Source organism: Grampus griseus (genome assembly GCF_964374135.1).
Source record: "Grampus griseus genome assembly, chromosome: 21".
NCBI lineage: Eukaryota > Metazoa > Chordata > Mammalia > Artiodactyla > Delphinidae > Grampus > Grampus griseus.
In genome coordinates this window covers 28,392,933-28,410,230 of record NC_139015.1, presented here as the reverse complement: position 1 = coordinate 28,410,230, position 17,298 = coordinate 28,392,933, and the positions used below count along the sequence as shown (strand labels likewise).

Here is a 17,298-nt window from a genome sequence, read left to right as displayed (position 1 = left end):
GATTGACAGGTGTTCTGGGAGGGCCTTTTCCCTGCAGAACAAATACACCCTGCAGAGGAAATGTGCTTTGAGGCATTGCTGAGCTTCTTTTATTTGGAAGCAACTGATAAGGACTGGCATTACTTATTCTTTAACTGTTTGGTAGAATTCACCAGTGAAGCCATCTTGCCCTGGACTTTTCTTTGTTGGGAGGTTTTTGATTATTGATTAACTCTCCCCACCATCTAAAGATATGATGAAATTCCGATCAGAATTCAAGTGGCATTTTTTTCACAGAAATAGAACAAACAATTCTCAAATTTGTTTGAAACCACAAACAATGTAAATTGCTGCAGCCACTATTTTGTTAGTTACTTGTTACTGGCCTTTTTTTTTTTCTTTTCTTTTTTGTCCTCTTTTTTGATTAATCGAGTTTTTTTTTTTTTCCATTTTGCTCTTTCATAGTTCATTATGCATTCCTTGTATTATTCTCTTAATCTTTACCCAAGAGATTATAATGTGCATCTTTCACTGAATAAAGTTACTATGAATTAGTATTTTCATCACTGTTTTCTACCAATTTCCAGCAATGTACAAATGTTAGGCATCTTAAATTCCGTTTATTTCTCTCCCATGTTTATTTTAAATCCCACAAAATGATATTACTATTGTTAAAAAATCAATACTAATTTGTATTTATCTATATATTTACGTTTTTTTGCTCTTCATTCTTTATTGCATTTCTGTACTTCCTTTTATGAACCTTTTCTTTATGTCTGAAGAATTCCTTTTAGTATTTCTTTTAGTATTAGTTTGAAGGTGATAAATTCTTTCACTCTCTGTTTGTCTGGTAATTTTTGTATTTTGCATTTATTTATAAATGATATTTTCACTGGGTATAGAATGATAGGTCTTTAGTTTTCTTTGTTTAGACCTTTAAATGTGTTATTCCCTTGCTCCATTGTTTCTGTAGAAAAGTCAACCTTCCATCCTTTTGTAACTTTGTTGGATGTATAATGTGTCTTTTTTAAAACTCTGGATGCCTTTAAAATCTTCTAGTTTAGTTTAATTTGAAGGTTTTTTACTATGATGTGTTTAGTTTTTTTCACTTCTCATGCTTGGGGTTCACAGAGACTCCTCTTTAATGTGTGTGTTGATGTCTTCAGTTTAGGATAATTCTTAGTATTTCCTCAGATATTTTTCTCTATCTCATGTGCTCTCTCTCTCCTCCTATTTTTCTGAAACTTTAAGTACATTTTAGACCTTATTACCATGTGCCATGTGTCTCGTAAACACATTTGTGCATTTTTTCCATGATTTACTCTTTTTTCTACTAACTTGTTTTCCAATTCACTAATTTTACCTTCTTCTCTACTCAAACAGCTGTTAAACCCAACTATTACGTTTATAATTTTACTTCTTGTACTTTGAAACTAATTTTTTGATAGATCATCATTCTCTGGTAAATTTCTCCAGTTTTTGTTTTCATGTCTCTGAGTGAAGACCCACAGTGAATGAAGACAGGGCCTCTTCCCTCTCCACACACCTTTTCCACCATGATGATCAACCATGAGGCATTTCCCATCAGAGTCCTGCCTCACAAAGGATGTTTACAACAGAAATGTGAGAGCCTGAGGAACCACAGCCAGCAGGACACTTGTTCTTCAAGAAGTCACAAGCCCGGGCACCTTGCATACAACACGCTCGGCATGACAGGAGACAGGCTCGAGGACCTGAAACTTCGGAGGAGAACCATCGAGAGTCACTTTTGCTTTAATACCTTTCTGAGGTGGGGATGACGAGTGCAGAATAACGCACACAAAGCTGGAAACCGATGGCTACTTGAGAAGCTTCACTACGTTCAGACTCGGAACTATGATTTCCTTGAAGATGGGCACATAGTTTGGGTTTTCCTGCCATGGGACCCTGCTCCAGATTCCTGACGATGGTCTGCTTCATGTCCTGGCTGCCGTCCCCTCGGGTGGCCAGCAGTGTGCCAATGTGGCCATCCTTGATGTCTGGGTATTTGCTGACCAGAGTTGAAACTTCCAGGCACAACTTCTGCAAGGGCGACAGTAGGGTTACTGTGCTCACCTGCATGTTTGCTGAATCCAGAGGCCAGCTTCTGGAATAGGAAGTGGAGCAGCTCAGCCTCCCTGACTGTCTTCTCGGCACCTCCTTGTACTCCTTAGTGCTCCAGGATGAGACGTGATTCTGCGTGATGGCCCACAGGCACCCACCACCACTCACTCTCACCCTCTTTTTGTATGGATTTTTAGTTTCTGCAAAATCACTGAAATATTCTTCCGCAGTGACACAGATGATGTCTACGGCATTTGAGCCTAACAGCCACTTCTTTGTTATCAGCTCATCGAGATGTTGCTCCAGATCCTGGAAGACCTCTTCCTGGTATCTGCTGCAGCCTCCTCGCAACAACGGTGTCTAAAATCCCATCCATGTTTGGTTGGCTCAGAGACACACCCTCTTCCACTTCATTTTAAAAATACTTCCTTTTTAAACTGATTAGGGGTTCCTGAAAGCTCTGACAGCTGTGATGATTGTTATCATATCCTGAACATAGCAGTGTGGTGCTGCCAGTGTTTCAGATGTTCTGTATACAACTGAGCCTCAACTCTGTGTCTATTTAAGAAAGGATTCATTTGCTGAAGACACAAACTGGTAATTTGTTTTCAAATCTTCACTCATCTGAGCAGTAATTTAAAAAAATTGATGGACCATCTGGAAGACAGTGGTAGGGAGTGTTCCCACTTGGGTCCGCTTTGGGCTCAGTCTATTTCATTCAGTCTTCAGTGTCTGTGTCTAGTGCTTTCTGCAGCCAGACAATGGTGTTTGAAGTGAGAGCTGACATGTACAGATGGAGCAGCTCAGACACCACATTTGAAGAAAGTCAAAGCTCCAGGGCATTGACGTCCAGTTCTGGGACCAGCTCCACATTCCCAGTCATCTTTGCGCTTGTGTAGGTGTTTAAGACCCAGGTCAAACAGGCTCATAATCTCACTTGCTTCTAGATATTCCCACAAGATCTGCATCCAGGTTCTCAGGGCTTGGTGGTTGAGGAGTTTCTGAAAATCTCATAATGGGGAGAAAAGCACGCAACCATCAGGTTTTTGGCAACAGTGGGGTCATCTAGGACATGCTTCCATATGATTTCCGGGTGGCAGATGAACCACACCTTGTTGGACTCCCTGGGGTTCTGCCTCTGTGCCCTCAATTCTAGCACTCACGATGCTGTCCAAGATAACAAACATTTCCTCCTTCCAATTCTTGGACCTCTCAAGGGGAACAAAGCTAGTTTGCATTTTTTTTTTGGTCAAGTATGCACCAATCAATTTTCTTCCCTTTCCAAGATCCTGACAACAGAGACCAGAAAAATGGGGTCCTGGGGGGTGGTGAGCGGTGACCTCTGCAGCACCATCCCCAGCTGCTTGGCCAGCTCATCTGAGAGCCCCCGTGTGCTCCCAAAGTCACTGTGGATGAGGGTCACGTCCACGTGGTGGTGCTCGGACATCAGCCCTTCCCAGGAGCACACTCCTGTTCCAGGTCCATCAGGTTCCAGTGGGCCTGAAGGAGTGCCCCTTGTTCAGTGAGGTCCAGGGTCCCCACTCCTCACAATACGGGACACCAAGAAGATGTTCTTGAGGGTCTCCACAGCTGCAGCGAGCTGGGTGCGCTGCACGACGGCATCCTTCATCCTTGACGTACTTGATGCTCTTGGTGGATGGTGTGGATGCTCCACCTCAAGTCTTTGCTGACGTTGGCCAAGGACCGCAGGATGTCTCTGACATCATCCAGTGCATTTTGGAGCTGGTTCCAGCCCATGTGGCACCCCATACAGCACCCCATCCAACCATGACTGGATAGCGACCTGCAGTGTGACCTCCACGGATGCCTTTCTCCAGGCCTCTCTTCTGAGGTTCCCCTCCTCTTTGCCCTGCTGGTCCAGGCACAGAAGCATCCCAGCGACCTTTTGAATCTCTGTTGCAACATCCTCCTGGTCTGTCTCCTTCATGGTTAAAAAGCAGGCGGAATCCGCCACCCTTCCCCGCGTGAGAGCAACGATATCCCTTGGCACTGCCACCCGGCGCCTGACTGGAAGTGTCATCCGATTTCTTGAATGTGTTCATCACAGTTACTTTAAAATCTCTGTCTTGTGTATTATATCTAGATCATCTTTGAGTCATCTACATTATCTATTTTTTTTCTCTTGATTTGGTCATTTGAGTCTCTCTAGTATCATTCATGGTAATTATTTACTTATTTCTTGAAGGCAAAATGGAATAAAAGAGGCTGGCGACATTGCTGTTTCTCAGGAACTAGAAGGAAGCAAGGCTTGCTGGTGTGTCTGGAGGCTAATGCAGCTTGCTCGGGAAAAGCATCAAATAAGGCAGAGATGAGACTGAATCCAGCCATTTTGATTGAGTACCGGATACTGTGTATAAAACGTGTAGAAACTCTGAATAATGCTAACTTCCAGCAGATTAGAATCTATTTATTTGTTTACTCATAGGTTCGCTAGAGTAGGTCTTGGTCCCCTTGATACAATCAGGGGATGGGAGGCATTAAAGCTGGTTTCAGGCTTTGTGAGAACTGGTCTACTTCTAGTTTGAAGTAATCCTAAAGGAAGACCTTTCAAGAATCTCAACTGAGAGCAAAGGCTGTTAACCTGGGCCCATCACCCTTGCCGGGCCTCAGATGCCACTTCACCTCCCAAGCACTCTGAGACGGGTCAAAGCTCTGCTCAGCTTTCTAGCTTCTTAGCTGGCCTTTTCTTTCGTCTTCTCAGCCTCTTATGTTGCAAATATTAGTAAGAAATAATACCTTCAACGAAAAAAGCAGCACAGAGTCACGCTCAGTGTTTCCGTTCTCTTTTCTCTAAAACTTAGTTCTCTCAATGCCTAGCTGCCTTGGTAACACTCAACCCCAATTTTTTCCCCTCCTACCCCCACGGAACTGCTGAAAGCCCTTAGCCTTGAAATGCAACTGGATCTCTTGTTTGGTGCCACTTACTGACTGGCAAATGCCTTGAGGGAAAAACAGCACAGAATGGTGAACTCACCTCAATGGCTTTCTTTTCTCTTGGGTCTTAGACTTTCAAGTTCTTGCTGACTGTGTTGCTCTATGATTACTTCAAACAGGTATTTAAAAAAAATTTTTAACCAGTTTTAAACTTTTTTGTTGGCATGAGGCTTGGTCTGCTACAGCTACTCTCTCATGACCAGAAACATAAATTAAAAAGCATCATATTTTTATATAAAAATCAAAATTCTCATTTTCTCTTAAAAATAAAATATTCTAGCAAAATCGGGCCACGTTCTTGCATAGAAATAATGGCTAGAGGTAAGTAGCCCCTGTCCTTTAATTTCAGGTATATGCTCTCCAGTTTAATTATCCGGATCACTCAGTGACCCCTGAGAGTAAAAAAAGAAGAAAGTCCGTAATTGAGCTTTGAGTGATACTAATACCTAATCATGTTGTATAAAAGAAGAGCTGAAGGGGACATTGAGAATGCATAGTCAGGAGGGTAAAAGGTTGATTACAAGATTGTTGTATCACGCAACTCGAGGGAAGACAATGTTTCAGAACGGAGTTGGGCGGCGGGGATCATCTGTGCTGAATTCTGCCGAGCCTTCAAGTTGGGCCAGTACTAAATATTCTCTAGTGAGTGACTTAAATGGAATTGGTGATCTTAGAAAGAGTCTTTCTAGCAGAATCATGGGGTTTACAGAGGTTGGGGTGGCTTAAGGAGTGACTCAGAGCTGTGGAAGTAAAGTGGTGATGTACACAACTAGTTAAAAAGTCTGTGTCAGGAAGGCAAGAGAAAGGATGGTGTTGGGAAGGATGGGAGCTGAGTAATACATTTCAGAGATGAGTGGTCCTTCTTGGCTGCCTTCTTGGTACATCAGCTGGCTTTCCCCACTTTCTTACAAGATGAAATGCTGCAAAGATATTTTCTTGAAGATGAGAAAGAGGAAAAGCTGGTCAGCACTCCCCTGTCTCAGGAAAGAAAGAAAGAAGGCTTGCTGGGCTCTCCGGAGGCTAACTGAGGTTGCTAGAGAAGAGAGAAAACGAAGATGGAGAAAAGCCTGGCTCTAGCCACTCACCAGACCTGAGCAGCCCTGCCTTGTATGAAGTCATCCCCCTTCCCTGCCTTGACAGAGGCAACAATCAGAAGATAGCAGCACGGAGGCTGCCTGGGTTTTCCTTTTCAAATACCTTTGGAGGGCTGGGACCTTTTCCCCCTAGCTTCAGGGATCTGTTCCTTGGCGCCCCAGTAAAATTACAGAAGCAGTCTGCCTGATAATGACTGTAAATGATAGAGACGATCAGGTTTACCTTGTGACGTCCTCAGGGGACTTGCGGTTAGTTTAGTCTGAATTTAGCATCAGCTGCTCCAGTTCCTTTCTTTTCAGCAGGCAGTGGCTGGACTCATCCTGTATTCTCTCAAACCTAATTAGTGTGAGGGCTTTCCCTCCCTCTCTCCTGCCCATCCGCGCAGCCCTCCTTCCTCTCCTGCTTCCTCTCCTGTCTTGCCCGTGCTCCCTAAGCATGCCAGTCTAGGAACCCAAGCAGATTGCTTTTAGAGGGTGGGCTTTTTTGTTTCTTTGCCTTGGGAGAAACAACCCATGCCTTTGAGCTGTCGGTTATTTATTGTTCCTCCAGGAAAATATACACCAACTTGACTGAACTCCAACCTCCCTTAACTCCTTTATGGTTTGAAGGTAGTCAGGTTAAGGGTTTTATAGCTAACTAGAGATGTTTGGAATGTACTGTAGGTCTTAAACAGAAGTGAACATGCCGAATAGCTAAAGGTTGGAGGGCGTAGTTTTCATTAAAACCAAACCTCCAGATCTTTTAACTTACCAGAAGCCACCATGTGTGTATTTATGTACCTATGCATATGTATATAGGTATGTGTCTATGTGGATGTGTAATGTATATTACAGATACATGTTATATATACCTATATTGCATATATATACAAAGACACATACACACCCCCTGAAAGCCCTGCTTCTCAAACTTGAACGTATGGAATCACTTATGCATCTTGCTAAAATGCCGATTCTGACTCAACAGGTCTGGCATGGGGACCACATTTTGAACAGCACTTCCTAAAGAGAGTTTCACATACTCCCCTCCAGCTTCTTCATGGTAACCTAGTCAACCCGCTCCTGAGTTCTGTTAATTGTTGCTCCATTGTCTCTCTAGGTTATGTGAAAGATCCATTGGATAGGGGGCATTTTTGCTATCTCTCAAAATAGCAAATGCTTAGCTATTAAGTAAAGCAGACTCTGGATTTGTGTTCCGGTTTCCTGTTCCAGACAACTATGTCGGGAAATGTGAAAGGTGATGTAAAATCTCTTTAGATTTATGTTAGTTTACTAATATTTCTTCAGTTAGCTCATTCATTTTTAATTAATTAGTTTTCATCTATTTTCAGGTATGCATATAAGGTTACGAATTCACTTCTTTGTACTGATTTATATGTATACCACGATCTCTGAAATTGTGGTCAAAAACATAAAATTTACCATCTTAACCGTTTTTCAATGTACCATACAGTAGTGTTATACATTTAGAAATTCTTTTGTTATAATTTACCTACCATTTCTGAGTGTTTGTAGGAGGAAGAAAATCCAGTTGAATTCAGTTAGTCATACTGTTGAAACCATAAGTGCCAGAGTAATCTTTGAAACTATAAAGGACAACACGTTACTGCATTCTTTACAGTTATCAAAGAGCTCCACATTGCACTTAGGGTAAAATGTAATGTTCCTCCTGATTAAGAGATTACATCCCTCTGGCTTATGTGCCGCGTTCTAACCACACTGACTTGCTTTCTTTTCTTGGTCATGCCACGTTCTCTTTCCTGAAATAGTTTATCCACAGGATGCTGCCACCCTTCAGTGGTCCCTGACCACCACAATTCTGTCACATCAATATGTTTACTTTCTTCACAGTATTTGACACGATCTGTAATTATCGTGTTCATTTATTTATTCATTTATCTTCTCCCTCCTCCATACGGTGCCTACGCTCCATGGGGAAAGCAACTTTGTCTTCATGATTGCTCTATCCTCAGCATCTGGCACCGTGCCTGATACACGGCAAGTCATGAATAAATATAGATGCAAATGAATGAAGATGGATGTAATGTTCAGAATCTTCCAGTTCAACTTTCTTTTTAAAAAAAGTAAAATGAGCTGGGAAAGTAGCTGAGAGAGACTTAAGAACTTGCCCGAGATCACAAATGTTTAATGAAGTATCCGAAACAAGTACTCCGGTCTCCTGACTCCCCTGCCCTGTGTTCTTTCTGGTGATCACTCCACTGGTTATTGAAGGCCTACATCAGGGATCTAGGAAGGTGATGGAGAAACTGTAGAGTGGTTCATGACCTCCTTCTGACCTTTATAATGACTTTTGTGTAATACGTGCATATATTCTTCTTCTCTGGCGAGGTAGACTGTAGCTTCCATACAACTTCAGAAAGGTCAAAGCCTTAAAAAATCTTAAAAACCACTGGGCCACATATTCTTAAATTCCTTGCACATTTTCTCTTGTCTTCATATCAGTTCTTCTATTGATAAGAATTGAACAATCATTATGAGTTAAGTATCCGCCGTATTACCAAAGGATGTAGTGTTATGACTTGCATAAAAATGTTGCCATCTGTATGTAAAGGGTTTGGTTCTGGACTCACGGAATCACCTGGCACATGAGGGGTCCTCTGTCAGTTTTATTTTTCAAGACTGGCAACATGAATGCTTACATACTGGCTATAGTTGCATATACCTCAATCTTTCTTTAGCCATATTTTTGGTACCCCTTCACCTAATATACTGGCAAATAAAGGAACTTCTCATTCAAATTTCTCCGCTGCACTGGAAATGAGATCATCTGAGGGCTAAGCTTTGACTCTGGAGGTTCACATGCTAAACCGAGATTAGCAGTGGGTTTGTGGATTTTGAATGTGCGTAGGGCTAATCCATCCCTTCCTAGGAATATTTTGGTTCAACTAAACATGCTTTTGTATAAAATGGCTCGGGGAACGGGTCAGAGGAATGGTACTGTCCTTGCAGTAGATGTTTGGTGGCATGTCCTCCCAGACCATGAACCATCCTCCCTTCCCCGAGGACAAGTCCTCCATTCAGAGGTACCCTATTCCTCATCCACTGACAGCTGGGATGGAGTGGCCAAAGCTGAGCCCACTACATGCCTCCTTATAGAAATCAGGATCTGGGAGGCAGAGATGGACCGGTTAAATCTTTGATGTGCCTATAACTCTACCTATAAATTTAGAATTGCAGGAAAATATATTTTGCCATGTATACGGAAAAACAAAGAAAGTCAATCTGTACAAAAAAGAAGGATGAAGATGATCTAGGTAAGCTTAAAAAAAAATTTAAACGAGGATTTCCTTGGTCTCTGACAACTTTCCTCACAATTACTCTTTTTTCCACATATATTAAGTTGATTTCATTACAACCAAAGCTTTACTAATACACTTTATTTCCTGTGGATGAATGTTTTTGGTTCATTTCTTCTATTTTGCCTGGAGGCAAATGTCTATAGGTGCTGGAGTCAAATTAACTAGGTTTAAATGTCGATTTGATCACTTACTAGCTAAGTGCGATAATTTGGACACACTCATACTAAAAACGTTGTTTATCTGAAATTCAAATTTAAGAAGAAAAGAAAGGGTATCCTTTCTTTTATGTGGGAACCCTATTTGTGACATAGTTTCTTCCTTTGTAAAATGGAGATAGTGATACCAAATCAGCAAGGATGTTGAGGAAAATGTCAAGGATATCATAAACATTATGTAAAACCATTTATGAGAAATCTGGCTTATTACTTTCTGTCTTCCCCAATTCTACCTATGCTGTATCTATAACACAAGAAGGCATTGCTTACAAGGCTCACCAATTGGGAGTAAATACTTCCTGGATGTGCTGAACTTCTACTGTGTTAACAGACTAATACCGAGATGAAATGACTTAAAGATGAGGCTTACAGGGAAGTGAACTGGTTCCTTTTGGAATACGGGGAAACGCTTTATTACCTCTCACGAGATGATGTCTTTATTCTTGAATTAGGGAATTTGAAAGGCTGTATATTTCAATCTACCTGACTTCGTCCAGGTACCCCATCTTGAGTACACTCTAAGATTCATTCTTGTGCTAGGGTATGTCTAGGTTTTAATTATACACAAATTCGTTTCCAATTCAAACAAGTATCTCCCCATCTGGTCTTCCTCACCTCCTATAGAAAGAGATGAGGAAAGAAAAAGCATGAGGGAAAAAGAGAAGATGATAATATACGACGAGTTCACTACTTGCCTGTTTGAGGATAAAGAATGTAAGACGCTTGATTTGGGGGCACGTTATTTCTTGTCTCTTATGTCTAAATCCTTCTTGTTTTTACCTTGATTACTTCTTATATTCCCTGTGTGGAGGAACCCAGCAAGTACTGAACAATGTCTTTAACACAGGTCCAACCATCATGTTTTCTGCTCAAGAGACCCAGAGCAATGAACTTCCCTTAGAGAGGCATTTATCATCTATTCCTTTATTTATCACACCAGATCCAGTGGGATTAGCTCGGACTTTTGTCTCTTCCCAAACAGTGTGGGCTTGCTGATCCACCCCTCAGCAATGGCCACAAAAATGGCAGGCGTCCATCTTTTCCTTCCTTGTTCAAAGTCACCACCTCTGGAGATGCCTCGTAAGGAGTGAGCCAGGAGCTCCTGGGAAATATCGGCAGGTCTAGTCTGACTCTGGATAGGCAGAGGCATCTTCCACTGTGGTTTCCTCCATGTTTTCCTTTCCATTTTCTTTCCTGGTTTCACCTGGGTGTGTCTGGGATGAGAGTTTACCACTTGGAGTCAACACTGCTTGCTCAGGATCACCAACGGGGACTGGTTTTGGCTCCAGCGAACGGACGGATGTACTGGGTGGCTGGGCTGCAGTCTCGCTGACCTGGTCAACTGAAGGAGGACAATTTACGTCTGTAAGCGTCTCTTCTGTCAGTGGCACCATATTTATAATTTCACACGGACTTGGAGGTGAAATATCCTTTTTGTAACAGGAGGTGCTGAAGGGGATGGCGCAAAACACAAGATCCGAGGGCAGCAGCATAAACTCGCTTTCTGGCCGGGTGATCACAAACCTGTAAGAAGAGCCAAAGGTGAATTCTGAGCCCCTGCAGCTGGGACGGTGTGGCTGCAGGCAGTGGCCAAAACAAGAAAGTCACTTTGCTGGGCCCAAAGAGGAGACGTTTTTGTTTTGCTTTATTTAGTTTCTGATTAATAGTAAAAAACAAACAAACAAAAAACAACTCTCTGGCACAGCGCAACAGGAGAGGTCCAAGGCTAGTAGCTGGGAGACTGGTTCTCACGCCTGCCTCTGAAACCAACCACCTCTGACCCTAGGCATGCCACCTCCCTTCTGGGCCTTGCTTTTCTCATCATTTTAATGGGAGATGGATGGGACTATGGTTTGGGCTAATTGATTTCTAATGGCTTTTCCAACTATATGTTTCTCTGCTTTTAATATCCACGACCCTAATGAATTCGGTTGGCACAATTCTGAGCACTTAGCCAAGCTTTATCAAAACTGGAAGATTACGCGCATGCCAGATATTTCCATCCTGGGTTAGGCCTATTTTCATGTTTCTGCCGCCAACTTTCACACAGAATGTAGGTTGCCCAGTGGAGGAAAAAGAAAAGTAACCAAAGGTTTATTTGAAACCTTGACGGGTAAGCAAACAGTGAGTCAATGAGTTTCAAAGATCACCCATAGCCTGGACCTGCGTGGACAGACTCTGCAGAGAAGCAGGATGTCTTGGCAGGAAATCAGGCACACGGCAAATCCTCAGAGAACATGAGTCAGGTTCATGAAGACGCCAGTGTTCCTGTCAGAACGCTGAGGCAGCAGAACCCTGCATGACTTCCAGTGTTGCCCCGAATAATCACCTCTTCCTCCCTAAGCACCCATCACAAGTCACCACTGATCTTTCACTGAATAATCTTCCCACTTCCCTCTCGCCCACTGAGTCCCCTGTAACCTCTGTGATATTCTAAACAAGATCTGCTGTAACCACATACTCTCTTTCAAACAGGAATATCATTTCCTTCCCTGAGGTCCGCCCAAGTATGGGCTACACCTTCTCCCAATTACCACGGTCCACAGGTTTTCCAGAGGTGTTGGGGGTCAGTCACAGGCAGACAGAGATGGGGATGGGGGGTCAGCATCATTCAGGCTTCCGAGTGCTGTTTCCAGAGCATCCCTGCTCCCCCCATTGTTGTGGTCCATGCTCTACAGCCTTACCACCCTCCTCTTGAGTCACCTCGGTGTTATCCACACACCTCCATGTTTATTTAGGCCTTTGGCACATGGGACACTTTTTCTTCCAAACTCTAGTGCCACCGTCACCTTATGTGCCTGCAGTGTCTCCGTGATTTACGACTCCAACACGCAGACCAATTTCTTTGATTTCCACTACCCAGTGATCTTTATCTCCCAACCACTCTCCTGACCGCATACTGCTGTTGTAACTTCCTGACACATCCTGCCTCTAAAACCTCACCCTTCAATAAATCACTCTCTGACCACGACTTCCCCTCGTTCTTTCTCTCTCATTTCCTTACTCTTGGGTACATCCGCTCCTCAGGCTATTTCCATCCCCTGTCCTTTCCCTTTGCACTGTTGCTTCTACAGATGCACAGTAAACTCCTTTTTCCAGTCCCCTCAGTGACTGATGTAACTTTTACGTCTTTCTCAACTCCCTAGAGACTTTCCCCCTCTTTTCTCTCAGCCAGGGCTATGCCTGCTCGTCACCGAGAAATCCTAGTGTTACGTAAACATTCCCTAAGCACAGCCCTCATCCACAGCCAGATCTGCCTTGGCCTCCTTTCTTTTCCTCCCTTTCTCCTGCGAGCGGAGAAGCTGTATTTCTTCGTGTTCATGACTACTCCGCTTTCAGTGATTTGACTTCCTTCCCCTTCCTCCTGAAACAGGTTCATCGATCCATTTCCACTCTATTATTTTTAATTTCTCCTTCTCTACTGAGTACTGCCCGTTCCCACCACGAGACTCTTAGTCTGGTCCTACATTACTGTGCTGTCTGGAGCTGGTACCCAGTACCCTTTCTTTTCTCCTCTCCCCTCCACACACATTTTCTTTCTCTTCCCCACTACTGTCAGAATGATCTTCTTTAAACTGAAATCTCTACACATCACTCCCGTATCTTACATGGACAAGGCACAGTGGCTAGAAAAAAGGCACTCAGTAAATATTTACCCAGCGAGTCCGGCAGCGAACAAGTAACTCTTTCCAGTGTGGACAGTGGCTTTTCGGCTTTAAAAAGTCGCACAGGCGTCGATGAGGCGTAAGTTACAAAAGAACCCTGACTGAAAATCTGGGTCTGCATTTCAGATTTCACGGGGGACAGAGAAACCCTTCTCCTTACATGGCCAGTACTACCTGGATCCCAATCACCAGGGTGCATTCATATTATTTATACTGATCCTACACTGTTACCTACTTCCCCAGCACCCTCTGTTGCATCTGGGGGCCCTAAGCTCTGGCCGTCTCTTTCACACAGAATGACGTCGCTTTGGCCCTCGTGCTTGGGCGTGGCCGGCGCCTTCTACACCAGCATACACTCCCCTTTTGTGCTCTGGGTTGCGCTCTTCCTCATCTATCATGCGGTACAAGCCGAGGCACAGGACTCCAAGGTTATCTAACGAGCCGCAGAATATCTGCCCAAAGGTCCTTCTTGGCTGGGGAGAGAAGAGAGAAACACTTACATATGGCGGCACTCGAATCAAGCTGTAACAAGCACTTACTGGAGTGTCACTTGCCTTTTCTCCCAGTGGAGTCTGGAAGACCCAAGAGCTTCCTCCTAATACCTCTCTGGTGGCGGCAGCAAGTGGGCTGGAAATCAGGCTGACCGTGAGTTTTGAGCATCTAATACCGGCAGCTGTTTTTATGACTCTGGTCTTTCAGGAGCCTGTCTGGGTGTGGTGTGGCAAGGGGCTATGCTCGTTTTTATTACTACTGCTGGTTTGGTAACGATCAAGAAGTCACAGTGAGCACCAGGTTGGAAAATACAGGGGTTTTTTTTTTCTTGCAGTACGCGGGCCTCTCACCGCTGTGGCCTCTCCCGTTGCGGAGCACAGGCTCCGGACGCGCAGGCTCAGCGGCCATGGCTCACGGGCCCAGCCGCTCTGCGGCATGTGGGATCTTCCCGGACCGGGGCACGAACCCGTGTCCCCTGCATCAGCAGGCGGACTCTCAACCGCTGCGCCACCGGGGAAGCCCGGAAAATACAGTTTTTAAGGCACACAATGAGAGAGCGGCCTTCTCATCCTCCTCTTGACCTTGCTCTCAAGCGACTGCCAACAAGGCACCTTGAGTAGCTGCAGGCTTCAAAGCAGCAGCCAGTGCGTTCAGGGAAGTCGAAAGAGAACAGTCTGTTTAGTTCTGTGATTTCTCAGGGTAAAGAACAGAGGGCCAGACATAAATGGAGAAGAAAGGGCTGGCCAGTCCGCTGCCACCTCTGGTTCCCACAGGAAGTGGCCAGTGGCAGCTGTCCCGGGCTTAGAATCACTCACAAGTCAGCTTGAGATGAGGAACCCAGGACCACAGAAATTCGAAGGACCGGACCATGGAGGGAGCTTTGGAATGTTGTTTGCACCTGGAATTCAGAAGCACAGAGCGTGGGGTTCGCCCTTATTGGCAGTACCTGCCGAGACACTGCAGACACAGAGGCAGGAAGAGGGCTGTGAAGAAGGGGCTCTGCTCAGGCCCCTCTAAAGGCCTGCCCCTGACGGTGACACCGGGGAATCGAATGCCATGTTACTCAAAACTAAACCAAAAGGCAGGCCGACCAGTAGATTCCTCACTGCAGCCTGGACTCGACACTGAGCCCCAAATGCCCAGATGCCTCATCGGGATTTGCCAGAATTATTTTCTTCCTTGCTATAATCTACTGTTTGTTAGCTCAGAGGACTAAGAAAACTCAAGCATTTTTCACTGGCTAGCCCAGACAGATTCTTAGGCCCAAACGTGGAATCCTTCTGCCTGATTTCAGGTGACATGATCAGATTTCTTTCTTTTTTTTTTTGGCCATGCCCCGCAGCATGCGGGATCTTAGTTTCCCGGCCAGGGATTGAAATTGTGCCCCCTGCCTTGGAAACGTGGAGTCCTATTCACTGGACTGCCAGGGAAGTCTGGATCAGATTTCTTTAGTAGTCCAAGCGTAGGGAGAGTGGACAGGCCCTGGGTCAGACTGCCTTAGAGGGACCCTGCTTGGTCACTGGTAGGCAATACGGTCTCAGGTAAGTATTTGTTTCTCTGCACCTCAGCTTCTTAATCTGTTCAATGGAATTAATAACGATGCCTACCATGTAAACCTTTGGAGAGATAAAGTGAAAAACAAACAAACAAACAAAGCAGACAGGCCCAGGTCAAATGCTCAGTGAATATTAACATTACACTTATTATTAAAATCCTTGTCAAGGGACAAAGTTATGGGACCTCTCTGATGCTTCCTGTGCACTTTTTTACCTGGAGGATGGGGATACTAACAATGGCTTGATCTCTCAGAATTGTTGCAAAAAACAGTTATCACGTGAAAATGCACTGTAAATTGTAAATACACTATGAATATAAATTACATTAATTTGTCATTATTATTATTATTTATATGCTCTAGGTGATCTAGGAACCCAAACAGGTTGGATCAATTTCCAAAACTCAGGGAGGTTAAGACGCTCTACTACGAGAAGAGTTGACTCACTTGAATGTCTGACAAAATGGTTTGGTTTAAGGACAGAAGCCCCAGCTTACACCGCATTCTTCCAGGTGAAACGGTAGAGTAACTGTCATTCGGCCCACAGAACTTTTCCTTATCCAAATGTTGTTCCAGCTGAGAACTTATCCCTCCTGTCACCAGCATCTGAAGTAATTCCAGAACATGGTAATTGTAGAACGCCTGGAAAGCAAGGACGAGGCATGTGCAAAGTCAGAAGGTGGAGGTGGAGAGACGCGGCGATTTACTGGGCATCGTTGTTTGAAATGGATCTGATGGCACAAAGCAGTGTCTCTCATTATCATTAAAATCATCCCAAAGCCGGCAGTTTGGGTAGGGCACTGGGTTAGGCAAAGTGCAGAGAAAAGAGCACTGACCCCATTCCTGCTCTTTTGGGGAGGACTTACACTGTAATAGTAGGAGAAGACGGGTAATGACACTGACCCCAAGGGTGTCCCCGCTTCCAAAAATGCCCAGAGGCGTGTATCAGGCCACAGACGCCCTAACAAGCACCAACACGTATTCACAACATGTAACGACACTTCTAGGGATTTTCCTTAGGGGACTGACTTTACTATCGGCGTCGACACTTGACTCTTCCGGATGTGAATCCACTTACATTCCTTTTGATTCTGACCTATGTGAGGACAGGTATTAACTTAATCTCCCACAGTGTCCATCTCCCATGGTGTACTTCGAAAACAGCAGGTGTGGAGCATAAAATGAATGGGATTTCAGAATGTTTGGCATCAAAATGAAGCCAGAGATTGACGATTGACGTGTGGGTCAACTTAGTTTGAAAGTAGCTTGAGTCTGAATACGCCAAGCCACTTTCTTAGACTCTTTTCCCAAAGGATTCCAACACACTCAGTGTTGACTAGGCAGTGACATACATGGAAATAGCATTGTAATAATTGCCCATGAGGTTTTCTTAAATCCAGTGTTATCTATATAATGTCCTAAATTTCCTACCCTTGGTCTTATCTAAATCGAACTTTTATTCCAGTAGAAATGAGAATTGACATGGTTATATAGCACCTACATAAAAATCAGTCATTTTGTTTTCATTATAAATAACAGGAATGACTTCCATCGTTACTGAGAAATCTTACCATTCACCTTCTCCATGCCCCAATTCAGGGACTTGTCTTCTGAAGTCTGGGTTATGAGACACACCTCTTTACGAGTCTTTTTCTCATTTACAATCCATTGCTCAAAATGCTTCCAGAGAGATTGTCCAGGAACGCAAATCAGATCCCGCCACCCATCCCTTGAACCTGCAGTAAAACCAAGCTCAGACCCGTTTCCACGGTCTTCAAAGCCCTCAAGATCTGACACCAGCTCCCTCTCTGAGCTCATCTCCATGAGCCATGGTTCTCTCCGGTGCACACTACAGTCAATCTGCAGTCGCTCAAGTGACACTTTTACTCCTTCATGCCTTTGCTTTAGAACATCTGGTTCATCTTTCCTCTTGGCAGACCC

The 17,298-nt window shown here is 44.2% G+C and overlaps 1 protein-coding gene and 1 pseudogene across 2 annotated transcripts in view; both read right to left on the bottom strand.

Moving 5' to 3' along the window:
* Window positions 1-1,817: 1,817 nt before the first annotated feature.
* On the bottom strand, window positions 1,818-4,024 carry LOC309839005 (exocyst complex component 3-like; annotated as a pseudogene). The gene has a single exon. The product of its transcript is annotated as an exocyst complex component 3-like (transcript).
* A 6,651-nt stretch (window positions 4,025-10,675) lies between these two features.
* Window positions 10,676-17,298, bottom strand: part of KCNU1 (potassium calcium-activated channel subfamily U member 1) — a gene marked incomplete at its 5' end in the record, with an annotated part of 136,502 nt that continues 129,879 nt past the window's right edge. Inside the window, 3 exons of the mRNA XM_082680408.1 lie at window positions 10,676-11,169; window positions 13,665-13,783; window positions 15,805-15,999. Of these exons, the coding sequence (XP_082536534.1) occupies window positions 10,767-11,169; window positions 13,665-13,783; window positions 15,805-15,999 (717 nt within the window). The 3' untranslated portion in view covers window positions 10,676-10,766. The remainder of the gene's footprint in view (window positions 11,170-13,664; window positions 13,784-15,804; window positions 16,000-17,298) is intronic.